This window comes from Mercurialis annua, linkage group LG1-X, assembly GCF_937616625.2.
Source record: "Mercurialis annua linkage group LG1-X, ddMerAnnu1.2, whole genome shotgun sequence".
Classification (NCBI taxonomy): Eukaryota; Viridiplantae; Streptophyta; class Magnoliopsida; order Malpighiales; family Euphorbiaceae; genus Mercurialis; species Mercurialis annua.
Genome location: NC_065570.1, coordinates 61,354,517 through 61,379,704, shown reverse-complemented (window position 1 = coordinate 61,379,704; position 25,188 = coordinate 61,354,517). Strand labels below are relative to the sequence as shown.

At 32.6% G+C, this 25,188-nt stretch overlaps 3 protein-coding genes across 5 annotated transcripts; 1 reads left to right on the top strand and 2 right to left on the bottom strand.

Annotated features, from left to right (window-relative positions):
* Window positions 1-261: 261 nt before the first annotated feature.
* On the bottom strand, window positions 262-5,644 carry LOC126669067 (uncharacterized). Of its 3 annotated transcripts, none has more exons than XM_050362390.2 (6): window positions 5,357-5,644; window positions 5,026-5,275; window positions 4,135-4,293; window positions 3,921-4,067; window positions 3,647-3,724; window positions 436-561 (listed from the first exon to the last, which is right to left on the bottom strand). In XM_050362390.2, exons 1-5 carry the CDS (start codon window positions 5,392-5,394, stop codon window positions 3,689-3,691), a joined length of 630 nt encoding a protein of 209 aa, XP_050218347.1. In that variant the 5' UTR covers window positions 5,395-5,644; the 3' UTR covers window positions 436-561; window positions 3,647-3,688. The 3 variants fall into 3 exon arrangements, with proteins under 3 accessions (XP_050218339.1, XP_050218347.1, XP_050218356.1); XM_050362399.2 differs by having other exon boundaries at window positions 462-561; window positions 3,642-3,724; XM_050362382.2 differs by lacking the exon at window positions 3,647-3,724 and having other exon boundaries at window positions 262-561; window positions 5,357-5,640.
* Window positions 5,645-8,579: 2,935 nt separating this feature from the next.
* Window positions 8,580-12,020, bottom strand: LOC126666124 (cinnamoyl-CoA reductase 1). The gene is made up of 3 exons (XM_050359076.2): window positions 11,494-12,020; window positions 10,651-11,000; window positions 8,580-9,049 (listed from the first exon to the last, which is right to left on the bottom strand). The coding sequence occupies exons 1-3, from the start codon at window positions 11,977-11,979 to the stop codon at window positions 8,896-8,898; spliced, it is 990 nt and encodes a 329-aa protein (XP_050215033.1). The 5' UTR covers window positions 11,980-12,020; the 3' UTR covers window positions 8,580-8,895.
* Window positions 12,021-13,482: 1,462 nt separating this feature from the next.
* Window positions 13,483-20,213, top strand: LOC126665318 (uncharacterized). The gene is made up of 9 exons (XM_050358082.2): window positions 13,483-13,873; window positions 13,974-14,338; window positions 14,442-14,666; window positions 15,023-15,282; window positions 16,788-17,020; window positions 17,423-17,548; window positions 18,656-18,841; window positions 19,499-19,636; window positions 19,722-20,213. The coding sequence occupies exons 1-9, from the start codon at window positions 13,805-13,807 to the stop codon at window positions 20,022-20,024; spliced, it is 1,905 nt and encodes a 634-aa protein (XP_050214039.1). The 5' UTR covers window positions 13,483-13,804; the 3' UTR covers window positions 20,025-20,213.
* The last annotated feature ends 4,975 nt before the right edge of the window (window positions 20,214-25,188 follow it).

Genomic DNA, 25,188 nt, shown 5'->3' with positions numbered 1-25,188 from the left:
AAAAATGCTAAAAAATGAGGCATTTTCTCTATCTTTTTCTTATTGAAATAAAAATTAGTATTATTTTAAAAAATGGAATGATTTCCTTAAATAAAATTGTCCTGCTTATTAAGATAACTACACTTTTTATTTTGTCAATTTGCCAGCTTGACGAGAAATGTTTAAATAAATTCAATCTACTATCTCATTCATAAATTAAGCGTATCATATTATAACACGTCATTAAAATAGTGACATTATCGTAATATCAACATTAAAAGGTGATATTAATACTCTACTGGCACGTTTCTTAACGTGATAAAGATATATACAAAGGGAGATAGGCAGAAGTACATTTTCTAGTTACAAAATAACTGTATAATTAATGTATTGCCTTTTCTCTTCACAATTTGATCATTATTTTTCAGTTTGTTATAATTATAATAGAAAAGAGAGATTATATTATGCATGAGCATGAGTTGGACAATCTTGTGCTAATTTCCTGAGGTTCTCAATGATCATTACCAGCTTTGTGTTGAGCCTATTCACAAACCACTTGGGCAGCCATCCAGCAGGATCTAACTGCACAAACAATAAATATGCTTTGTTAATTTCTCACTTTTTAATGTGTGTTTTTATTTGGAAAAACTATACAAACGGTATCTGAAATGGTATTTTAGTGCATCAATAAAGTTCTTTTAATTATTTTCAGATCATCACACTATTAATAAGATCATAAACAAAATTAATTTACTGATATGGTTTTTTTTTTTTTTTTTTATCAAATTTACTGATATGGTTGATATTGTTGATTCCACACATATAAATTGTAATATGTGTATCCATAAAAAAAAGGGAAAAGGGGCAAATATGCCCTTATCGTTTAGGTATGGAGCAAGTAGACCCTCTTTGAATTTAGGATCTCAATTAAGCCCTTAACGTTTCAGAATCAGATCATATAAGCCCCTCCGTGTAACAGCGTTAATGAAATGTTAATTTCTGCCTACGTGGAATGTCCATATCATATCCACGTGGGCAAACGGAAGCAAATATGTTCTTATGGTTTCAGATGAGAGCAAATATGCCCCTATAGTTTAGAGTGGAAGCAGATAAACCCTTTATGAATTTTTGATCTCAATTAAGCCCCTGGAGTTTTAAAATCAGCACATCTAAACTCCTTTCTCTAACATCGTTTACGAAACGCTATATGTCATTACATGGTTACGTGGAATATCCATATCATTTAATATCTCGGATAAAAAATCACATAATTTAAAAATTATTTTATTTTTCAAATAAAAGTTTACAGACATTTTTATCCCTTTTTCATATTATATAATTCTCTTCGACTCTTCTCCTTTCTTTTGTTGGTTATCCACCATATTTACCACGTCTTTTTCCATCTGTCACATCAATTTACAACCATCTCTATTTGTCGATTCGAATCTAGGTAGGTTTGAGCTAACAAACTAGGGGTGTAACCGAGTCAATCTTGCTCGCGAGATACTCGAAACCCGGCTCGATAAAACTGACTCGAGCTCGAATTTTTAAAGCTCGTTTAGTAAACGAGTCAATCTCAATTTTGGTGATACTCGACTCGAAAGCTCGCGAGTAAGCTCGCTTACATATTTATATTCTAATTTAATATATTATTATTTTAATTTTAAACTTTAAATATTTAATTCATATATTTTTTATTAAAAATAAATATGATTTACATATTTTAAATTTATTTATATGTATAAATAAATATAGTTTTAAATTATTTTACCAAATTATTAAAAAAATTTAGTTTTGATTTAAATTTATTAAAAAAATGAAACTCGATTAAACTCGTTAAGCTCGTGAGCTTTCGATAAGCTCGGGAAATACTCGATATATAAACTCGAAACTCGACTCAAAAATAAACGAGTCAATCTCAATCCTCTGAATACAGACGTAAGCATGAAGTAACAATATAGAGCGTTTCGTTAATAATATTAGACAAAGGGGCTTGGATGTGCTGATTTTGAAACGTTAAGGGCTTAATTGAGATCGGAAATTCATAAAGGGCATATCCGCTCCTTCCGTAAACCATAGGGACATATCTGCTCCTGTCTTAAACCATAAGGGTAAATTTGCCCCATTTTAGCCACGTGGAATATGACATGTACATTCCACGTGGACCGAAAATAACGTTTTGTTGACGCTGTTACACAGAGGGGTTTATATGGTATGATTTGAAACTTTAGGAGCTTAATTGAGATCCGAAATTCAAAGAGGGCCTATTTGCTCTATACCCTAAACGATAGGGGCATATTTGCCCCTTTTCCCTAAAAAAAATGTAGTATGTGTAATACAACCATTTTTTTAACAAAGGATAAGTTTACCCCCTCAATTTGATATGAAGTATCAAAAAAATTTAAAACAGAAAACTCATATCACTTATACCCTAAACTTGTGAAAACAATTTGCCTCCTTACTCTCACCCAAGGGCGTGAGACACACTCTCCGGTTTTGATGGTAGTTTTTTGTTAAGGTGGTTTTTGATGGTAAAAAGATTTAATATGCTCCTAAATATTTTTAAATTTTTAAATTAATAATAAAAAAAATTAATCCTTGTAATTTTAAAATTTAATATATCAAATTAATCCCCATTAGTTTGTATTTTTTACAAAAAAATAATTTTTTTTTTTTAAATTTGTGGTCATCCTTCTCGTTTGAGAAGAAGAGCAAAACGAGGAGCGGATATGCTCCTCTCAAAAACGAGGAGTAGATCGCTCCTCGTTGAAGAACAGATCCACCAATCTGCTCTTCAAGAGCAGACCGAACGAGGTCTGTTCTTCAAGAACAGATCAAGGAGCTGCTGAGGAGCAGCAGTTCCTCTTCTCTGGCGAAGAGGAGGAGCTCCTCCTTGCCGGAAGTCGAAAAAAAATGATTTTTTTTGAAAAGGGTTCAAAACCTTAGGTTAATTAGAGTTTAATTATGATTAATTAATATTTAATTATGATTAATTAGAGTAAATTATGATATTTATGAAACTTACTCTTCAATTAAGGTGCCACGTCAGTATAGGGGTTTTTTTTTAAACCGGTTTGGACAAGTTCAGTGTATAAGTGATACGGGTTTCCACCTTTGGAGTTTTTCGATACTTCGTGCTAATTTGAGGGAGTAAACTGGTCCTTTGCTCATTTTTTTTACGAAGATGATGGAGAAATTTAAATAAAAATAGGACTTATTATTATTTTAGTTCGATGATGACAAAGCAATTAAAAACACTTATTTGATAAAATTAAAAACACTAATATAGAAAAAAATGTTAGACACTAATATAGAATATTTATAAAAGTTTCGAGACCAATAACGTAATTTCATATAGCGGGTGTTTGCATAGAAACTTATCGGGACATTTTGTTCCTGTTTTTCAAAAATAATTCTAAAACTCTAAAATTTTATATTTGTAACATATTTTTGTAAAAAAAATATCTATACTGTTTTTTTGTTTTGTTTTCGCATTTTCCATTTCGGTAAAGTTTCAATTTACCCTTTAATTTGAAACAAAAGATCAAATAATATTTTTTTTTGACTTTGAACAGAAATATAAACTAGGCATTTTAAACAAAAACGTCCTTAAAATATGCATTTTGAATAGAAGCACTCTTAAAATAGGAGTGTTAGCTCACTTTACCCCTTCAGCTCCAAATAGTCTAATATAGTTTGTTGCCACTTGTCACCTCACTCCGAATTGCTCCAATTGCCACCTCAGCTAACGGGATAAAATGAGCTGAACTAGTCAATTTATAGGTGTTTTTGTTCAAATCATGAGATTATCTTTAATGATACTTTATACCGAATTAAGGGGTATAATGAACCTATATTGTTTTCTGTTTTAACATTTCTGTTTACTTGCAAAAAAAGAAAAAGAAGACTGTAGATGGGATGATAGAAAGAAATGAACGGACCTGAACAACATATGTAACCATACAAGAGTCATCATGAAGCTTTTCCACAACCCAACCCGAATGCAGTAATAAGCCTCTGATTGCATTATTTTTCTTCGGATGCAATCCTGCTGCTATCTCCTTCGGTAGCGAAGCAACTGCTACTACCTATACGCATTTAAACATCAATACGCTCTCTTTAACAAATTCAAACTCTTCCATTATTACTACTCACCAAGGTTCCGTCTTCCATTGTTTCGCGACGCTCGTATACTATGAATTCTCTGTTCCTAAAGAGAGGCTTCGAGTTATCTCCGAACCTCAGTCCAATTATGCTCAGATTTTCCTCAAGATCTCTTATGTATCTCGCTTCTACAAGATCTGAATCCCATTGCTAATATTTATATGTTCAGGGTTATTAAAAGCCATAATGGTAACTAACATTTATAATATATTTTTATTTGCTATCAAGACTTCTATTTTAATTAAAAGGTATCAAAAATTGAACTTTTATACAAGGCAATGGTATGATCTTATAGCGCGACCATCTGACGTGATGCCTTATCTAGGCGTATTTTAATCTCAAAAATATAAATGAGCAAAGGGGCATTCCGGTCTCTGAATTGTACATCATACTCGATTAACTTGCACTCACTTATTTTAATCAATTCGGTACAATACTCTCTATTTTTATATCAATTAAGAATAAAATTGTTCAAAATAATAAGTTAAGGAACCAAAATGACCTATTTTTTTCCTTGAGAGTATTGTCCTTAATTGATTAAAATAGCTAAATAGAAGTTAATTGATTCTGATGCACAAATTTAAAAACCGAAATGACTCTTTACTCTAATTTAGATTACTCGGGCTTAAAATTAAAATTGAAATTTTGGAACCATTTCAATTTTAATACGAATTAATAGTATTATCTCTAATTAATTAAAATGGCTAAATATGAGTTAATTTATTGTGGTGCACAAATTCAGAGATCACGAAACCTTTTGTTTCAAAATTGAATTACTTGGCTTAAAATAAAAATAAAAATATGGAACCGTTTTGATACGAATTACCAAATTGAAATATAGAGTAAGGATTTGACAGGAATAAAAAATGAAAGAAAGAGTACCCTGGCAGCATCAATGGCATTAGCAACGGTGAAGAATTGGTGAGGAGAGACAGATGTTAGGAGCCATCTGCTACGAAAAGCATGAAAAGAACCAGACCTACGTTTGGAAATCTCTACACCATTTTCTGAAGTCTGAAGAACCTTCCATCCCTCGCTTCTGTTGGAGTCGGAGGAAGCCGCTAGCAATTCTTGTATGCAACTTTCACTTGCAAACTCTACATATCTTCTCAATGAGTCCTCGCTTATCGACCTGTATACACGTCCGATTCCCGAATCAAACTCAAACATAATAAATTAATAAACATAATAAGTTCATTATTAGAATATGTACCAAGATCGGGTGCTAGGTGTTGGACTGTTCATTTGCATTTGCAAGATTTGGTTTGTACTTGAAGAAGATGAAACATTATATATATAGAGAGAGAGATAGAAATGGGGGAGGATGGAGTTGTAAAATAATGGGAAGTGGGGTGAGGTTAATGATGCACATGGAATGCCAGGAGAAGCTCCATCATTGCAACTCTTTGTGGTATCCGAAGAGAGAAGAAAGATGATTCTTTCTTGACTTCAAATTCAACTACTGAGGGTAGGGAAGGGAAGAGAGACCACATGAAATGTTTGTGGTTTTCTTTTCTTTTTTAAATAAAGGATAAAATTTGGTTTCTGAACTTCTCACTCGGAATTAAATAACTCGTCGTTAGTTATTTTGGTCAATTAGGATAAAACTCTCTATTCTTCAATTGCGTTAATAAAGTTCTCTGACTGTTTTTCGCGACAATTCATATACTCCACTCAGCGATTAACAATGGAGCCCTTCCTTTGTTTTATTTCTTGTACTTTAGATATTTTTTACTGAGTAGTATTTCTTCCTTCATCTAGCTCAAAATATTTACGAGTAATTCTCATCAGATTTGAAAATGCGATTAGTTTGTCAATTAACTTGTCGAATCATGTTTTTTTATGAGAATTTCAGTTGCCATATCAACATTTAATTTGTCAATTTTTATAGCTTTTTAGTAAATTTAGTTTTATGCGAGTCTTCCCTATGCTCTTGGTTTAGCTAGTTCAGCCATATCTAGACGGCGTTTGAGGGTGTTGTTGGAAAGACCCGTGTGGACACCTCTTTTTTTAGAAAGGTAGAAAAGCGATAAAAAAAACTAGAGTGTTAATAATGATGTCTAAAAGCATCCATCCTGGTGATGAGCTAGTGATTTTTTTAACAAAAAGCAAACTACTAAATCGACATACAAGATTTCAAGGATTGCATCATATTTGCTGCATATAACCATAAAATTCTAAAGGGAGTGCACATATAAATCTAATTTTTTTGATATTGCCTTATAAATTTATGGATCAATTTATAAATTTAATTGACATGTGCGCGGAAATTAGAACCCTCGGTAATCCTGAAACTCATTCTAACTTTAATATCTATGTAGTTTTTAAACCAAGAGAAAGTGTCTAGTTTTGTAAATTAATATATATGCGAGTCATTCGAATTGGAGTCGAATAAATTCAAATGAAGGAAAAAATTGTGGCCAATTCGCCGTATCAAATTGTAATAAAGATGCATACTAACTGTTAAAACTGATTAGCACTAATTAATGTAGAAAATGAGTGGAAAATTTAGAAGCTACAAAAACAGCAATGGAGGGTTTAAAAGTGGTACATATATATGTAGTTGTATTATCCAAAACCAAAACACTTCATCTGGTACTTATGGGTAATGAAGACCCTACCAAAACTGACTCATTCACATGCCATGCCCATGCCCACCAAACAACAAATCATGGACAAACCAGGCCACCGGGTCTGATTAACGAGTGTTTGTTATTTCCAAGAGTTCGATAAAAAAAATTAATTTAATAAAAATATTGGACAATTGATAAAAAAAATACTAATTTAAAGTATTTATTTATAAAAAAAATTCCTCTAATTCACGCGGATATTATTTTATATAAACCATGCGGGGTCTTTTTGTACTATAACTATGCGGGAGTTTTTTTGTATTTAGCCACGCAGGTGGTTTAATATTTCTTTTACTCTGGAATCTAGAATTGTAATGAAGAGGTGAGAAATTATTAATAAAACCATATTAAAGTGTATGAAATCATATGAAACTATGTGAAACTAATTGAAATTCATTTTTGTGAATCTATACAAAAAAATGAAACCATATGAAACTTTGTTAAACTGTCTAAACCTAAATTGAAAATAACTTCTAAGAATTTATATGAAACCTTTTTAAAAGAACTGAAATTGTCTGATATCTAATAAAACTAGTTGGATTTAACTTCTGCGGATCTAAATAAAACATTTTGAAAACAAGTGAGAATGTAAAACTTTGTTAAACTATATGAAACCATTTAAACTAATTAAAATTAACTTTTAATAACTAAATGAAACTATATGAAACCTTATAAAAACCATTCAAAATATGTATATAATTAAATCGCACATATATGTCAACATCAACAAGAACTATCAATAGTAAATGTCATATTATGAAAAGTATCAAATATCATTCAATAATACAAAAATAGTGAATATTATTGTCAATTTTTTTAAACTATTTTTGAAAAATTCAACCTCTTAAAAATGGTGCGTAGCTTCAATACTATAAAATGAAATATACGCATTCAGTAGTTATGAATCTTATGAAACTTTATAAAACCTTATGAAATAATAGCAAAAAATTATTGATGTATTTAGTTCAACCACGATCAAAAATAATAAACAACAAAAAAAAGTTACAAAACTGTCAATCCATAAAGTATGCACTTTAAGTAACTATGAAAATGTAATTTTTTTTTTCGGAAATTGCAAAAAAGAAAAAAATCGACGTCATGACATCATTTTGAACATATTTTTTCAATAACGAGACGGGGAGAAGTGAGGTTGACATCGATCGCTTAAAAATTATAATTTAATTCAAAATTGTAATATAAATGCGAAGTGAGAAGAGAAAAATAGGAAGGTTTAAAAAGAAATCAAAAGAAGTAAGTTATAAATTTAAAATAGGAACAAAAAAATTAGCGGATAAAAAATGAATGTATAAAAATAAGGTAGGATGGAGAAGGTTACTGATTGCTAAACAAATAATTAAGTGATACTACTTTACGGCCATATTTGATTCATGAAATGAAATAGCATGAAATAGAATAACTATTTCATGAGGAATGTAGTAGCTATTCTTTACTTTTTGAAAGGAGTAGTTATTTTACAAAATCATGGAATGACAAATCCATAGAGTTACTATTCTATGAACCAAATTGAGGAATAACTATTCAATACGGAATAGCTATTCTATTCCGAACTTATTCCACAAACTAAACATGGCCTACGATTAATCCTAAAATATTATTTTCGTGTAAGAAGAGCAATGCTGAAATACAAGATCTTGGACCTATTCTATGCGTAATCACGTGCTTACAAATCAATTCTCATCGTAAAAGACACAAAAGTGAATCTCAGTTTTGTGGTAGTGGTCCCAGAACAAAGATCAAAAGTGTACTTTTTATTTGCATTAATTTGTACAAGTTGACATGATGTAATGAAATCGAAAAACATAATGATAATCTGATAGAAGTTGTCAAGTTGAGATGATAATTCGATGGTTAATTATACAAAAATAAAGAAAAGAGGAGCTTAATTTATTCAAGAATTCGTTCTTATTGCTGATAATTATTAGCAACTAGTGGTGTAACTAAATTGCGCCAACTCGCAGGATTGACTCGAAATCAAGTCGATTATAACCAAGTTGGAGCTACTAATGAAATAAAAATTTCTTATGGTTACTTCTTTTTCTGGGTTTTAAGGTAACTAGGGCGAAATGGGATTCTACCGGGGAAACCACCATTGGTTACAGGACTATGATATGTGGTTGAGGAAGCCTTTGGATTTCAAACTTTCCACCGTTTCTCGAACAGCGTCTTCAAGAGGAGTGAAGATTAGCCCGAGTTCATTCAATCTCTTGGCAGCATCTTTGCAAGCTGTCAGGCCTGGTTGAGTTTCTCCATTAAACCTGTATGTCATAGAGATAAAGGAAAATCCGAGTTGCATCAAAACCAAGAGGACAGTATTTAAATATGATAAATTGAATCACAAGAAACAACAACAGAACTTGGTGATGCCTTATAGTTAAAATTTTCAAGTTAAATAACATATTTCAGTTACTGAGTATGCTGCTTCATTTGGTTCTATCAAATAAGACGACACAGCGAAATAGCAAAGAAAAAATACAGTTTGAGAGTGTCTTTTAGTCTAAAAGCACTTCTACTGTTAAGACTTCTATTGCAATCACAAATATAGTAGTCAACAACTTCAAACAAGTAATATTTTGGAGGCAACAGTTATCTAGTCTGAAGATGCTGAGTTCTTTCTAGTTTCTATATGTTCTTTTACTCGAAAGTCTATTTTGTTTTGTCAGTATAATTTACAAATTTTCAAACTACATAATGTGTAAGAGTTCATCATATATAAGAAACTTCGAAAGGGCTCAAACGAGAATATATTCCGTAAAGCAAGCTTCAGGATGAAATAGCATCTGATACAATAAAAGCCACACTATATATGCAATATCAGTAGCTCACATGTGCATTGATCTGACCATCTGAGGACTCTTTATTCCAAAATACTAAAAGCTGAATTATTGGAGCTTTACAGGACCCCGGTTAAAGAAATATGGCACTATGAAAAAGTGAACACGTTTAAACAACAAAGATGGAAGACCTACTATCAGAAGCAATCGACCCTACAACACTGAAATTACAAGGGGATAAGCTCTTATAATTGTCTAAGGAAGCCAACATATTTAGACAACCACAAGGAAGAGACAACACAACGTGACCACATAGTCGCTAGATGGAATTCATTATTGAAGAGATAGAGTTAACCCCATGTCCACCTCTGAACCACATGAGGTGCCATTATTAGTGTCATGTAGACTAATTATATTTCATTGTGGACTACTACAAACGAAATACAATTTTGGATGCTTTTTATTTTGAACACTTAATTATCCCTTAAATTGCAAAAAAATAAGTGAACTTCTACCTGAACCACTTGAGATGGATATCCTCTTTTTAAGCATTAGACACACATGAGAAAATATTTCATATGTGTGCATTATTTGACCCTTTTTTACCCTAAGAGAAAATATTTCCAAACTTGATTCAATGACATTTAAGACGTGGCGTCAGAATACGAACAGAAATGCTAAAACCAAACATTCTACGGATGAGGTAATTCAACGATTATTACACAATTCCTACCACCACATAATAACAAATTTTATACATATGAACCGGTAATAATCTTTATAATGGGATTTCATAAATGGACAATGTTTGCATATGCATCTGTATGTGGGTGTAAAGTGGTAGGAAAAATAGTAAATGACTGGCCAATGTTAGTGTATTAAGGAGGATGCTGTGTCATCTGCCCTAGAGCAATACATTGTCATCACGAAAACTTTTCAAATCCTAAGTTTCGGCATTTCATTTCCGTTTTCGGATTAACTTCTGAAATTCTATATTCTAATAGAAAATATTGTTTATCCATTTTAGCATTTCAGCGTTTCTATTTCCATGCTATATGAATTGTCATAAAAAAGAAAGAACAAACCTGTGAACAGGAAACTCAGGGAAGAGCTTGGAAACAGTATCAGCAAAATCTCCAAACTGATAAATACCATTGGAGCATAGATATCTACCAGAAGCAGTAGGAGACTCGAACAGCAAAACTTGTGCCTCAGCCACATCTTTGACATGCACAGCTCCTAACCAGTGATATTCTTGAGTGTCATTTGAGCCCTCCAACAGTTGAAGTAACACAGCACAGCTAGCATTTAAACTGGGCTGCAATAAGGGACCTAAACATGTAGCAGGATGAATTGTCACCACATCCATTCCATGCTTTTCTGCAAACTCCCAAGCTTTTTTCTCAGCAAGTGTCTTCGACACCGGATACCATTTCTGACATACCCAAAACAGACAGAAACCAAGAAAACACAAAACAATAACAAATCTCAGTTGATCATCTTCTATTAAGAATTAGGAAGCAAAGACACTTCACTCAATCAACATTTTCCATTTCCGAAACGTGTTGGACACTTGCATTTTGGACACGCAACTTCAATTTTAACATAGGAAACCTTAAAATAAACGTGTCTGTGTCTGTTCTCAGTATCCCATTAACCTGTAGTCCGTGTCCGTGCTACCTAAGATCCGAAAACACAAAACAATAACAAACTAGGTAACACGGACACTTCGTTCAATCACCATTTCCTGTTTCGGAAACATGTTGGACTTGGCATTTCGGACACAAAACTTTAAATACAACATAGGAAAAATTAAAATAATGCTGTTTCACCGTGTCCGTACCGTATTCAGTGTCCGTGCTACCTAGATAACAAACGTTTCCTTCGCATGATTTCCCAAAAGAAATGGAAAAAGAAAGGAAATTTACCTGCCTAGACTTGCAATAATCCAAATCAGTCCAAGAAGATTCATCAAACACCTTGCCAGAAGGCCAATTAGGATTAGGAACCAAAGCAGAGATAGAGGAAGTGACAACCACGCGCCTAACCTTAAACTTCAAAGCAGCTTCAAGAACATTAACAGTACCCTGAACGGCAGGCAACACAAGCTCCTTCTCTGGGTCTTTGGGGTCTTCCAAGGTACAAGGTGATGCCACGTGGAAGAGACCCTGACAACCCTGGACGGCCTCGCAGAGGGCGTGGAAGTCGAGCAGGTCTGCTTCGTAGAGTTTGAGGGTGACGTGGTTAGTGGGAGGTAGGAGGTTGAGGAGGTGAGATGGGTCTGAGCCGGGGTAAATAGAGGCGTGGAGGTTGGTGTAGCCGTGGTCTATTAGGGTGCGTATTAGCCATGACCCTATGAACCCGTTGCCTCCTGTCACGCACACTGCTTCTTTGTTCTTGTAATTGTTTGCCATCACTCTTCTTTTGTTGTTTCTTCTTTTTGTTTGGTCGACTAAAAATTAAATCGTAAATATATTACAAAAAAGGATTGGGATTCCCTCAAGTTCATTTTCAACTTGAGGGGGTCATGTTCAGATCTACACCGTTCATTGTAAAATAAACGGTGTAGATCAAAAAGATACAATTTTAATTAAATTAATTTACACCGTTCATTTTATAATGAACGGTGTAGATTTAAACATGACCCCCTCAAGTTGAAAATGAACTTGAGGGAATCCCAATCCTACAAAAAAAGCCCAATGTCTTAACAAAATTCTGACCTTATAGCACATTTTCCATCCTATCCTAATGTTAAAAACTTGTCAATTTTATCCTATTTCGCATTTTGTCGTTTCTATTCTAATTTTTTAATTTTTGTCATTTTTTTTACTTAAATGATGAATCATTCAATTAACTATATTTAAAAATAAAAATAAATTCATTTTCATTCAAATAAAGTACAAAGAAATTTTTTATTTTTAAAAATTAACTAAAAACCATAATCAAATTAAAACTGATTTAAAATTTTAATTAATTTAACTAAATATAAATAAATTTTAAACATGTACAATTAATATATGTTATACATGGAGAACGTTTTTAATTTTTTTTTCCAATTGAAAAAGACGTCAATTTAATATTACAAGGTACAATTGAAACAATAAAATACGACACAAAATAAAATTAATAAATTTTCATCAGGGTAGGATCGGAAATAGACTATAAGGCTAGGTTTTTTCAAGATAGTATCTTATAACTCATTATCGTTTCTCTTTGTTTTTGGCTTAATGAGTTATTGTGCTTTAGAAAATAAATTGTTACACAAAGAGAAAATGAACTATATGTGACATTTCTTTTCAGACACTGAAAATCGGCTTATAGCAGAAAATTTGAATAAATACTCAACACAACGTGTTTATAAAACAAATTGAGTTTTTCTCATGTTCATTTTAAATTAAGAAGATAAGTTTAATAAACCTACGTTCTTCATTATTAGGTTCTTCATTATAAAATGAATGATATAGATCAAAAATTTACAATCTTAATTAAATTAATTTGTACCGTTTATTATAAAATAAATAATGTAAATCGTGAACTTAATCTCATTAAATTAAAATGAGTTTGAAGAAATCCTAATACAAAATAATGATACGAATGACTTTTGGAAGGTTGGATTTGGTCTGGTTAATCTGTGGCCCGCCCGTTTCAGGTTATGGGACGGGGCATTTGTTTTTGGTGGGAGGGTAATGCCTGAGGCTGGTTATGGTTTTACCGAGCCGGCCTCTCGCTCCTGGCCCAATGTTTTGGGTTAACGGGACCATTACTTTTGCAGTGCCTTACAATGCCAACGACGCCGTTATGAGGCTGGTTATGGTTTTACCGAGCCGGCCTCTCGCTCCTGGCCCAATGTTTTGGGTTAACGGGACCATTACTTTTGCAGTGCCTTACAATGCCAACGACGCCGTTTATGAGGTATTACATAAAAATTTCCGATCCAAATTTCCAATTCCTTTCTCAAATTCTGATGTCGTTTTGCCGCTGGATTTGCTAATATTGAAGGCATTGTGTTTGCTTGTCCTCTCCATACGCACATTTTCTGTTTGACAAAATTCGTCGATGAAAATCATATTCAATTGAATGAAAATGCTGAGGCAATACGGGAGAAGCATCATATTCTGATTTGCACGACGTCGTTTTCCATCTGAATTTGATAAAAACTGAGAGCTCTGTGTTTACTTATTTATTATGCTATCTGTTTGATAAAATTCCTCAATGAGAATCGTACTCAATTGAGTGAAAATGCTGGGACAATACGTGAAGAAGAATCATACTCTACTTAATGGCTGTCGTGTTTTCTTTATTCCTTACGTAAGTCGTGATCATCATCCTCGTCATTCTTTTCGGATTAATTTATGCTTACTTTGAGTTGTTAATCTGACGTAAATTGTTTGATTTTGTTATGTTAAAGAGGAAGATGCATAGTGGAAAAAAGATGGCAATGGAATTCACAGGTTTGCTGTTTAATAATACCAGTGTTATACCTGATCATAGAGCTGTCTACCCAGTTTGGCGATTTTGTCGATTAATAGAAAGATGGCAGCTTAGTCATTCATTTTGCACAAATAATCAAAATGTGAAGTCAGTATTAGACTCTCAGGATGTAATATCTAGTGTAGAGAATGGCGAGTTAGACTGCGGTGATGCCAGTGTTGTCAAGGGGGAAAATATTTTGGATGAAAAATCGATTGACTTTACCAAAATCAGCAGTAGTTTGCTTCCAACTGTCATTCTCGTTGGGCGCCCGAATGTGGGAAAATCAGCACTTTTCAATCGGTTAGCTTCATTGTTCTTATGTGAGAGGAGATTGATTTATTGTTTCTTAAGTGATTAGATGTTAAATTTATCTAATTTAGTTATTCATTTGAAACACTTGTAGGTTGATTCGGAGGAGGGAGGCTCTTGTATACAATACGCCAGATGATCATGTTACTCGAGACATCAGAGAAGGCATTGCTAAATTGGGTGATCTCCGGTTTCGTGTGTTGGACTCAGCTGGTTTAGAAACAGAAGCAACTTCAGGGTCTATTTTGCAAAGAACAGCGAGCATGACTGCAAATGTGCTTGCCAGGACTCACTTTGCAGTTTTCCTGATAGATGTTAGGTGAGCATATAGCTAATATTCTATGTTGATATGAATGGGATAAGATGATGAAAAAGCTGGCAAAGTTTGTGAATGAATTAGCTGCTAAGTACAATGATGAGAAGTATGCATACCTGTCATATATACGTAACATTTTCCACATTTATGTTTACTCAATACGCATTGTGATGTATATTTTTGGCTATTGTTCATCTTTGTGCATGATTAGTGCATTTCTGTTCTGACATTCCACATGTATAGCTTCAATCTTAAAAGGACAGCTAAAAGATAGAAATAATGGAGGGTCATCTGCAATAACCTATTAAAGTACCTAGAGATGCCTTTCTCACCATTTCTTGGTCTTATATCTTAACCAGAGCTGGACTACACCCATTAGATAAGGAGGTCGGAAAGTGGTTGCGTAAAAATGCTCCCGGAATTACTCCTATAGTAGCAATGAATAAATCTGAATCACTTTGTGATGGTACTGGATCTATTATTGAGGCGGCAGATGAAGCACGTACGCTAGGATTTGGGGACCCTATTGCCATAGCTGCTGAGACAGGGCTGGGTATGACAACACTGTATGATTCCCTTCGGCCTTTGCTTGTGGACTATATGCTCAAAGTCCTTAAGAGTAAGATTTTCTTTGCTTTGTTAACTTTTTTCTTTTTTCTAGAGCAAGTTACTTTCATATTCTCACTGTTAATTCTCGATATTTTAAAATATACTAAAACATCCTTTAGTTTTAATTATATTGTACTAAAAACCTTGAATTTTGGCATATTACATTAATTGAACCTTAAGATTATAAAAATATATTAAAACGTCCTTTTATCAAAATAAAGGATAAAGAATGAAATATGATTATCCACATTAGTCATCTATTTTTTTCTTTATAAATATTATTTTATTCAAATCTCGTTTTTATTATTTTATTTATCAAATACATATTTTTTTTTTCAATTTCTCTTACTTATCTATTTTTTTTAATAAAAATCTGTATATATATTTATGTCATTAATATATACTCATCACTGTTTATATTTATTTTATATAAAAAAAAATACATTGTAAGATGATATATCAGTTTTTATTATAAAGAAAACGTAAGTGAGAATAAAAGATGGAAAAAGTTCTTTTTTTCTTTTTATTTTTTATATGCTATTTTTTATTATGTAAAATTCGGAGATCTAAATGTGTTGGAAAAAAGATGGTGGTAAAGTATGTAATATGTTATATTGAAATGATCAATTAGTGTAATATATCAAAGCTCAAGGGGTTTACAATATTTTATTTTATTTAATGTAAAATTTAACTAAAAAATGTCAGGAACTGGTAAAAGTCATCTATTTATGCATGCATCAACATGAACTTTGTTATGACTTTGAGTTTTTTCGCATGGATCTAGATAACTTGCAAGTTTCTTAAATTGGACTAAATGTTAGAGGCACTTTGGCTTAGTTATGAGATGTCTTTTGCTCTAGGGAGGCAAGTATGGGAGAGGGGAGGAACTTCGATTGTATTTTAAGCGTGTTGTTAGTTATACCTTCAAAAAACCCAACATCTTATTCTTATCAGTTTGTACTATTGGCTTTTACACAAAACTAAAAGAAACTCTTCTTTTGATTAAGAAAAGACAGGTGATTAGTTTGTAGTCATATGTCGATTGAAGAGAGAGAGAGAGGGAGTCTCTTCTTCAGCTTTTACTCAGACGTAGTTTGTTCTGTTCTGTGTTGCAAAGCTTGAGAGGGAAACTATGAGTTTAGTTGATATCCTCTTTGTTGATTTGGTACTTCTCATAGGATTTACCGAAAAAGTCTTACGGTAATAGGTTTGAAATATTACTTACCTCTGTTGTAGGCTACCTAGCCATTGCAATATTTGGATCCTCCAACAGGGTCCTGGGTCTTGCATGCAATAACAATTTAGATTCTTTTAGACAGTTTTACTCATCTATTTACCAGACATTGCTGATCTCGGACCTCAATTGTATAATATTGGCTGCTAGCGCAACCAGGTCATCACTTTGTTTGATTAACTGCATTGTAATATTTGTAAATGGTCTTATGATATATTTAGCAGTACATGTTATCCTTTCAAACCTTCTTTCTGACCTTACTCTACCTTTATTAATCCTAGATAATTGTAACCAACACAATAACAATGACTCTAGTCATGCTGATGGCTCAAGTGAAGTTGAGGAATCTAAGTTGCCATTGCAGTTGGCTATTGTAGGGCGGCCAAATGTTGGAAAGTCAACCTTGCTAAATACTTTGTTACAAGAAGAACGTGTGCTGGTAGGCCCAGAGGTCGGTCTGACTCGAGATGCTATTAGAGCTCAGTTTGATTTTCAAGGAAGAACTGTATATCTGGTAAGTGTCAAAAGTGATATTTTGTATGATGTCTACAAATTATTGGTTCGGTGAATTATGCATATTCTAAGTATTCTTGTTTGCAGCATTCTGACGTGCAAATTTTGAAATATTTACTTCTTTAGTGTTAATGAAGAGAAAAATATTAAAACTTGTGAAACTAAGGCTGCTGTTCTGATTTTGAGCTTATCCTAATTCACGAGTATGTTCAAAATGTCTCTTTGTTTCTCATTTGAAAAAATCCATGTGATGTCATTATGGAATCATTCTCAAATTCAATATAAAAGAAGCTAGCCTCTAAATATAAAAGCAGCTACTACTTTGTCTAATTTGTTCAGTTGATACTTGATTCTACTGGTTATATGTATGAAAATATCTTGTTCACTACATTTTATTTTTCAGGTAGACACTGCAGGTTGGTTGCATAGGACAGGGAAAGATAAAGGACCATCATCCTTGAGCATAATGCAATCAAGAAAAAATCTGATGAGAGCTCATGTGGTTGCATTGGTACTTGATGCAGAAGAGGTGAGTCACAAATTTATTCTCCTTTTGCCTCTCTGCACTTTGTTTACCTATTTATCCTTGAGCATATAGTTGAACTTGATGGAGAACAAAATGTGAATAATGGTGCTTTTCTTGTATGATTTCAATATGGTATGGTTCCCTCTCTTTGGCGTCTTTATAACTTTTGACTTATCAGAAGGAAAAAATGTTTAATAAATATTTTTGGGCATCCAAGTTTATCATCAAATTGGATGGATTTTAATTATGAAATTATATGGGTTAACTGCCATGTTTACCAATATTGCAGATATCTATTGATGAAGGTTTCTGCAATCTTGAATTCTATAATTGGTGATTATATTTTTTATGTTTACATGCATAGTTGGTCCCTGGCTATCTATAAATTTTATGTATCACTATTCACTTGTTCCAAGCCTGATAACTAAGGGGTGTTCAAATATGGTTTATATAACCCATGAACTTTGGATGGGACAGTTTTTCTAGTGTAAAATTGATCATTCAAAAGTTTTTTTTAAATTTTGGCTCACTAAAAAGCTGAGCTCTTCAAAATTTATATGACCAAAGAGTCAACGCGCCCCCTGAACTTGTGACACAGGGTCATTTAACCCAGTTTTAACTTGTTTGAGCAACTAACCCCAAAACTCTTCATTTTTTGGTCAGCAAACCCCATAATTTATTTTTTTATTGCAAAAAATAAGTTTAGGATAATTTTATCGCAACAATTAGAAAACTTTTTAATTTCTATTTCGCATTCCTCACCTCCGATTTGTATTTTACGCATTTTTAAAATACAATTATGGGGTTATTTGACCAAAACATGAAGAGTTTTGGGGTTAGTTGATCAAACAAGTTAAAAATGGGTTAAATGATCCTGTGTCACAAGTTCAGGGGGTGCGTTGACCCTTTGTTCACAACCCAAGTTGTACGCGATAAGAGAGAGAGAGAGGAGAGGAGAGGGGGGGGGGGTAGGTGACAGTCAGCAACTCAGCATATAACTTTTATCTCATCCCTCCCATTCCAATTAACTTGCTATTAAGGCTTAGTTGCGTTGAACTGTATTCTTTTTAGCTAATACTTCTGCTTCATTACAACATATATGCTGATTAGATCGCAAATGCCAGACGTAGTATGACACATTCTGAAGTAGTTATAGCAAGACGGGCTGTGGAAGAAGGACGTGGGCTTATTGTCATTGTGAACAAAATGGATCTTTTGCGAGGAAAGCAAAATTTGAAGTTATTTGAGAAGGTTATGGAAGCTGTTCCTTTAGAAGTTCAGACAGTACTACCGCAGGTACTCTAGACCTTAATGATACTCTTATTTTAGGTTCTTATTTATGCATATGTTTATATCATGTACTTATGCTGATTTTCCATTCCGTCCAATAATTGAAGTGATTTTCCATAATTAAATTGCTTTTACTATGTTCAATGATTTTTCTAATAATTCACTTCCGTTTATATTTGCTTTAGAAAATTTGTACATGGTAGGGCTTTGATTATTTGTGGGAAATGGGAAGTAAACAGATTACTAAACTAATTATACTTGGTTTGAAAATTGAGATCTGATACTCTTGCCTCCGCTTCCCCCTTCTTCTGTCTTTTCCTTTTGTGGATAGACTTCTTCCATATACTTCTTTTAGTGGACTTGCTAAAATCATAAAGCTCCTGTAACATTTTACATTTGATTAAAGAGATCGCTAGTAAGCATCGCAGTAGCCTAAACTAGCCCAAAGGAAAAATGTTGAAAGTCTCGGCAACGTTTTAAATACTTTCAGCATAACAAATTAGCCCTATGTCAAGAAAAGAAGATTCATAGTTTGAGAAGATCTGTTGTTAAGAAACAAGAAACTTCTGATACTTTATTTTCGTATTCACCATGCTTAAACCATCTGTAATCTTTAGGAGGCTTTTTTAAATTTATTCGTTGGTTCTGCTACATCATCTGCAGGTTTCAGGTATACCAGTTATATTTATTTCAGCATTGGAGGGTAAGGGCCGGATTGCTGTCATGCATCAGGTCATTGATACATATGAAAAATGGTGCTCGAGATTATCCACGGCTCGGCTGAACCGTTGGTTGCGCAAGGTCAACATTCTATTTCCTCTCTTCTAACCAGTTAGATGTGTCATTTGTAAATAGGTCCGTTCTTATCTTTCCTTTTCTTTGACAGGTTATGGGCAGGCATTCCTGGAAAGATCAGGCGGCGCAACCCAAGATCAAGTACTTCACCCAGGTGAAGGCCCGTCCACCAACTTTTGTTGCCTTCACAAGTGGAAAGACTCGGCTTTCAGATACAGACCTGAGGTTCTTAACAAAGTCTTTAAAGGAAGACTTTAATTTGGGCGGCATTCCCATCCGGATCATGCAGCGCGCCGTTCCTCAAAAAATCCCAGTGAGTAGGAGCAAGAGCAGTCATTCCACCGGCAAGATGGCTGAAAGTATTGTTTCTGACAAGAAGCACATTACCGTGTGACGCACAAACTTCGCTTACATGCTCGCTATAGATTGTTTTCTTTGATGTAAAAAGCTTGGTAGTTCTAGAATGAATTATGCAAGTTTCTCAAGATACAGATGTGGCTTGCTCATATGTTGTAAGATTCAATAGCTTCTAAGGTATGTTAAGATTGTGGGCCACACTTATATGGGTTTTATTTTGAGGAAATTAGATTGTATACTTAAAAAATTAAAAATAATTGCACTTATATTTAGGAGAAAAATTAAGTAATACCCAACTTATATGACATAATTTGAAAATTACGGAGCTATCTTTCAAAATTGAAAATTACCATGTCCACCTTTTATTTTGCAAAAGGCCAAATGATAAAAAAAGGCCAAACTTTTCATGAAAATTTCATAAAAGTCCAAACCTTTCAATTTTATCCAATTTGTCCTGAACTACATGATTTCGTTTCAATTTTGTTCAACTACACAATTTTACTTATGTGGCGCTATGTGACAATTTTATCCAATTTGTCCTGAAATACATGATTTAGTTTCAATTTTGTTCAACTACACAATTTTACTTATGTGGCGCTGATGTGTGGCATTGCCACATCAGCGCCACGTAGGCGCCACATGAGTAAAATGACATAATTGGACAAAATTGAAACGAAATCATGCATTTCGGGACAAATTGAATAAAATTAAAAGGTTTGTACTTTTGTGAAACTTTCATGAAAGATTTGGCCTTTTTTGGTTATTTAACCTTTGCAAAACTAACTTTTCTAAATTAACAAAATACAAAGTTATTGAGAAAGGTAAGTCTCACCTGAAAATCAAATATTCTCTTACAATCTCTATGAAAATCAAATTTTAAGATTACAATTAAAATCTTTACAAAATTGAAGAATCTAGATTTCGCTGCCAAAGACGAAATTCTGCCGGTGCACAAATCACCGCCGGTTGAACAGAGTATGTTTGCCTCCGTTTCCAGGAAACCATCGTTGTCGCTGCCGCTGAGAGGAACACCATTGACGCTGAAGAGAAAAACCAGTGCCGCCATGAGTGAAATAGGGAGCCGTCATTATTGGAGATTCTGATTTGATTTTATGTTGTCTCTATGGCTGTCAAAGATTTTAAATCTGGAAATGAATGAGACGATATTGTTTTGACTAATGATTCTAATTTTTAGAGTTACTCAGGTGTTTGAAGAAAGCATTGTCGGTGGTGGTCTCACATTTTGATGTTGCACTCTTAGTATTTGAAGAAATGCTTATGAGTATCTGTATTGTTTCGGGTGTTGGTAAACCAATGGTTAATCATGAGTAAACTGTTGGTTAACTTGTTGGTAAATTTGAATTGTGTATTTTAAACAAATTGTACCTTTTTTAAAAAAATTATTAATTTTACTTTTAGTCGCTAATAAATTTATAGTGTATTAATTAGTTATCCAATGGTCAATCAAACGATGACCAACTATATACTGAATTAGTAAATTGTTGGTAAACTTGAATTGTATATTTTAAACAAATGGTACCTTTTAAAAAAATTATTAATTTTACTTTTAGTACTCCATTAGTGAACTGTGAGAAAAACGCTGATAAATTTATCTATTAATTAGTTAACCAATAGTCAACGAAACGATAACCAACTATATACTGAATTGAACCATTTCATTAGTGTTTCAGAAGTTAGCCAAAAGTTGACCAAATATTATACATACCGACGAACGATTTATTTATTAATTTACCAATATAATACCAACTTTACAATTGATAGTATAGAGGAATATTTAATTTAAGAAAATATTATACAATAGAAAAACAAAATTCATCAACACTTCATTATACCAAACAATGTGCATCAGTCCAAAAGATATGGGTTCATGGACATAATTAACACTAAGATTTGTTGGATTATTAATTTTATCAATTTACAAGTATACCCCAGGTAAATATAGGCAATAACAACTATATCACCTCATCTCACAAACATACATCAAAATAAGTGGAAAGGTTGGAGATTAAAGGGTTGGAAATGAATAACTGAAAATAAATGGCTAGAAATACTGTAAACATGCATTACATACAGACTGAATTGATAATCATTTTACTTTCCATTAATTAAAAAATAGTTTTTCTTTGTAGTTCCACACTTACTCTCAATAACTTATCCACAACTAATTTCATAACTCATTAACATGTGTCAACATCTCAATAGTCCGATATATGCAATCATATACAATTATCATATAGCATCTCTGCCCTGCCACTGCCACTATCAACCACCTTCGGTCATCGCCGACAACCAATTTATTTTCTGTTAGTTACTCTTATAGAACTATTAGTTAACTTTCCACATCTTTTAAAACTAGTTTACAATCAGTTTACTAAGAATTTACTTTAGATTTATTTTGGTATTATAAACTCTTAGTAAATTATTTTTGTTAGATTAAATTTATTTAAGTTAATTTATCATCAATTTATTTTCAACTCCATAAACTTTTAATCTTTTAAAAATAGTTTACAATTATTTTGCTAAGGGTTTATTTTAAATTTATACTAGGTATTATAAACCTTTTTTAAATTATTTTACATTAAACTAAGTTTACTTTAAGTTTACCCCCAGTTTATTTTTTTTTACTTTATAAACTTGTAATCCTTTAAAATTAGTTTAAACTAAGAGTTTGCCTTCGGTTTTGTTCTCTCCTTTATAAATTTTTAAAAAAATTATAATTACTAGTATAGCCAAGTAAAAATTTATCATGTTATATAGATAATAACAATTATATCATCTCATCATACATCAAAAGAATAACAGGGAATACACATGCTGAAAATAGTGGTTAAAATTGGAAATACTGTAAACATGCAATTCAGTTAACGACTGACATATGTCTCGATTTGGACTGCCATAACAAGCTGGAAACATATATTTTTAAACAAGCATCTAACCCTGAGATTTTCAACAAATAATAAGTAGGAGGTTGATTTTATTCAAATTGCATGCTTAAAGCCGAAACTGGACGTAAAAGTGAGATTGGTATTATTTAATTAGCATCTTTAATGCATATATAAACACTAATTATATTTTCATGGTAGTTCTAAACATTTTAGGCGTTTGAATTAATCTGAAACTGAAGATTATCTTGACTGGCCTGTTAATATTGGATATGGCATACACTCAAAGCAATAAACAGGTCCTACATTCATGTACCACTGTTGATATATATACATAGTTAGATATACTCCTTAACCTTTGCGCCGTCTAGCGTCTGTCTTGGATGTTGTCTGCCATTACAAATAGAAACAGCGGCTGGCAAATATATAAAAATATTTTGGACGTTAATACAAGACTACTGGTTTGATTTGGGTGCGATTCCGAGTCGAATCGAGGTCCAAAAGGTGAAAAACCTAGTTCCAGTGCTTCTGGTTGTTCCCTGGCTCAGAGCCATCAAGTAATAGAGCCATCCTAACTTAGAGGCGGCACCATCAACATATGGCGGCAAGATTCTGGGCAGTATGAGGCCAGCGCCATCAGTAGATGGCGACACGATTCTAGGCAGTGTGGGGGTCGGTGCGCCATCAGCAGATGTGCTTCCTTTATTAGAAAATTTCTTCTCGAGTGTTGCACCTGAAAAGGACGTCAAGGTAAGTCTTTAATTCAAGTGAATGCTTTCTTTCCCAAGCCCTTTAAGACTAAAGGTAGATAGGAAGTGAACTCTCTCGGTAAAAGGAAAGGTGATGAAATCAGAGAAGAATTCCTTCCTCTCCGAGCAGTGAAGTGGCGGCAAGGAAATACAAAATAAAAATGCAAAGTAAGGTTATGAGATTCTAACATCAATAAATAACATAAACAAAGCTAATTCCTGACCAAAAATGCATTGAACGGTAGTTTAATGAAATCAAGGCATACGTGCACAAAAGCATAAAATAACCTAAAACATGCAATTCTAATGAAATTAGATGTAAAAAACGTGAAATAGATGATACTCATGTGATGCAAGGCATGGTTGAGGTTTTCTCAGAATACCATTTTCAGTTCTTGGTCGTTTTTCTAGCGCTCCGGTTAAAGAATATAGTGCAATTCTTCGTATAATCGATGAATCTGATGACTGATTTGTGTTTTATCTTGATTTGGATTGACTGAAGTGGCTGGTTAGGGCTGTTTCTGACTTAATCTTGCTAGCAATATTATTTCTTTCTAATTTTGTTATTAACTAGCCTCCTTTTTCTTCTCAAATGTGTTAAAAGTTTCTATTTTCGGATTAAATGTGGCATGCCATGAAAAAAATAGACTTAATACATAGTTTAACCACTGAACTTGTACCCTTTTACCCATCTAACCTCTAAACTTAACATGTATCCTATCGAACCTTTGAACTTGTTAAATAATCCTTTTTAACCCCTGAAACGGAAATTGAGTCTCAAACGCGCTGACGTGGCAAAAGACCTTTGACCGGGCTGCCAGCTCGTTTGCCACATCACCAAAAACATAACGCTTAATACATCGTTTGACCCCTGAATTTATACTAATTTACCTATTTGACCCCTAAATATTTTGTTTAGCTCATCACACCTCTAAACTTATTAAATTATCATTCTTAACCCATGAACTTTAGAGTTTTAAATTTATTTTAATTTACATTTTATTTTTAATATATATTTAGTTTAATTAATAAATACTAATAAAAAAATATTATTTTTCATACTTTATATACTATTTGTTTAAATGATACCGTTTATTTTGTATATATTATCAATTCTGATAAAACTCCAATAAAAAATAGTTATTATTTATTAGATAATTATTTTTATTTAATTTTATTTATTTTACAAAAGACGAGATAAAATATGAATGATCAGGTGAGACTTGTTAAATAAATATTATATAAGAAAATAATAATAAAAATTAATTAAAAAATAAAATAAAATAAATATTAAATTAAATGAAAATAATTACTATAAGAGGTATAACTATTTTTCATTAAAATTTTATTAGAACTGATAATGAATACAAAATAAATGCAAAATAAACGATATATATTAAAGAAATATTATATAAAGTATTGAAAAGGAATAGTTATTTTATTAATAATTATTATTAAATCAAATATATATTAAAAATAAAATATAAATTTAAATAAATTTAAAACATTCAAGTTTAAGGGTTAAGAAGGATAATTTAACAAATTTATA

Coding starts and splice junctions, on each gene's coding strand:
- LOC126669067 (XM_050362382.2), bottom strand. CDS start 5,394: ATGCAAATGAACAGTCCAACACCTAGCACCCGATCTTG. Junction 5,276..5,356: donor ACACCTAGCACCCGATCTTG/GTACATATTCTA, acceptor ACGTGTATACAG/GTCGATAAGCGAGGACTCAT. Junction 4,068..4,134: donor CAATGGAAGACGGAACCTTG/GTGAGTAGTAAT, acceptor AAATGCGTATAG/GTAGTAGCAGTTGCTTCGCT.
- LOC126666124 (XM_050359076.2), bottom strand. CDS start 11,979: ATGGCAAACAATTACAAGAACAAAGAAGCAGTGTGCGTGACAGGAGGC. Junction 11,001..11,493: donor ATTATTGCAAGTCTAGGCAG/GTAAATTTCCTT, acceptor TGGGTATGTCAG/AAATGGTATCCGGTGTCGAA. Junction 9,050..10,650: donor CCTGAGTTTCCTGTTCACAG/GTTTGTTCTTTC, acceptor TATGACATACAG/GTTTAATGGAGAAACTCAAC.
- LOC126665318 (XM_050358082.2), top strand. CDS start 13,805: ATGCTGGGACAATACGTGAAGAAGAATCATACTCTACTTAATGGCTGT. Junction 13,874..13,973: donor GTGTTTTCTTTATTCCTTAC/GTAAGTCGTGAT, acceptor GTTATGTTAAAG/AGGAAGATGCATAGTGGAAA. Junction 17,021..17,422: donor AAGGAAGAACTGTATATCTG/GTAAGTGTCAAA, acceptor TTTATTTTTCAG/GTAGACACTGCAGGTTGGTT.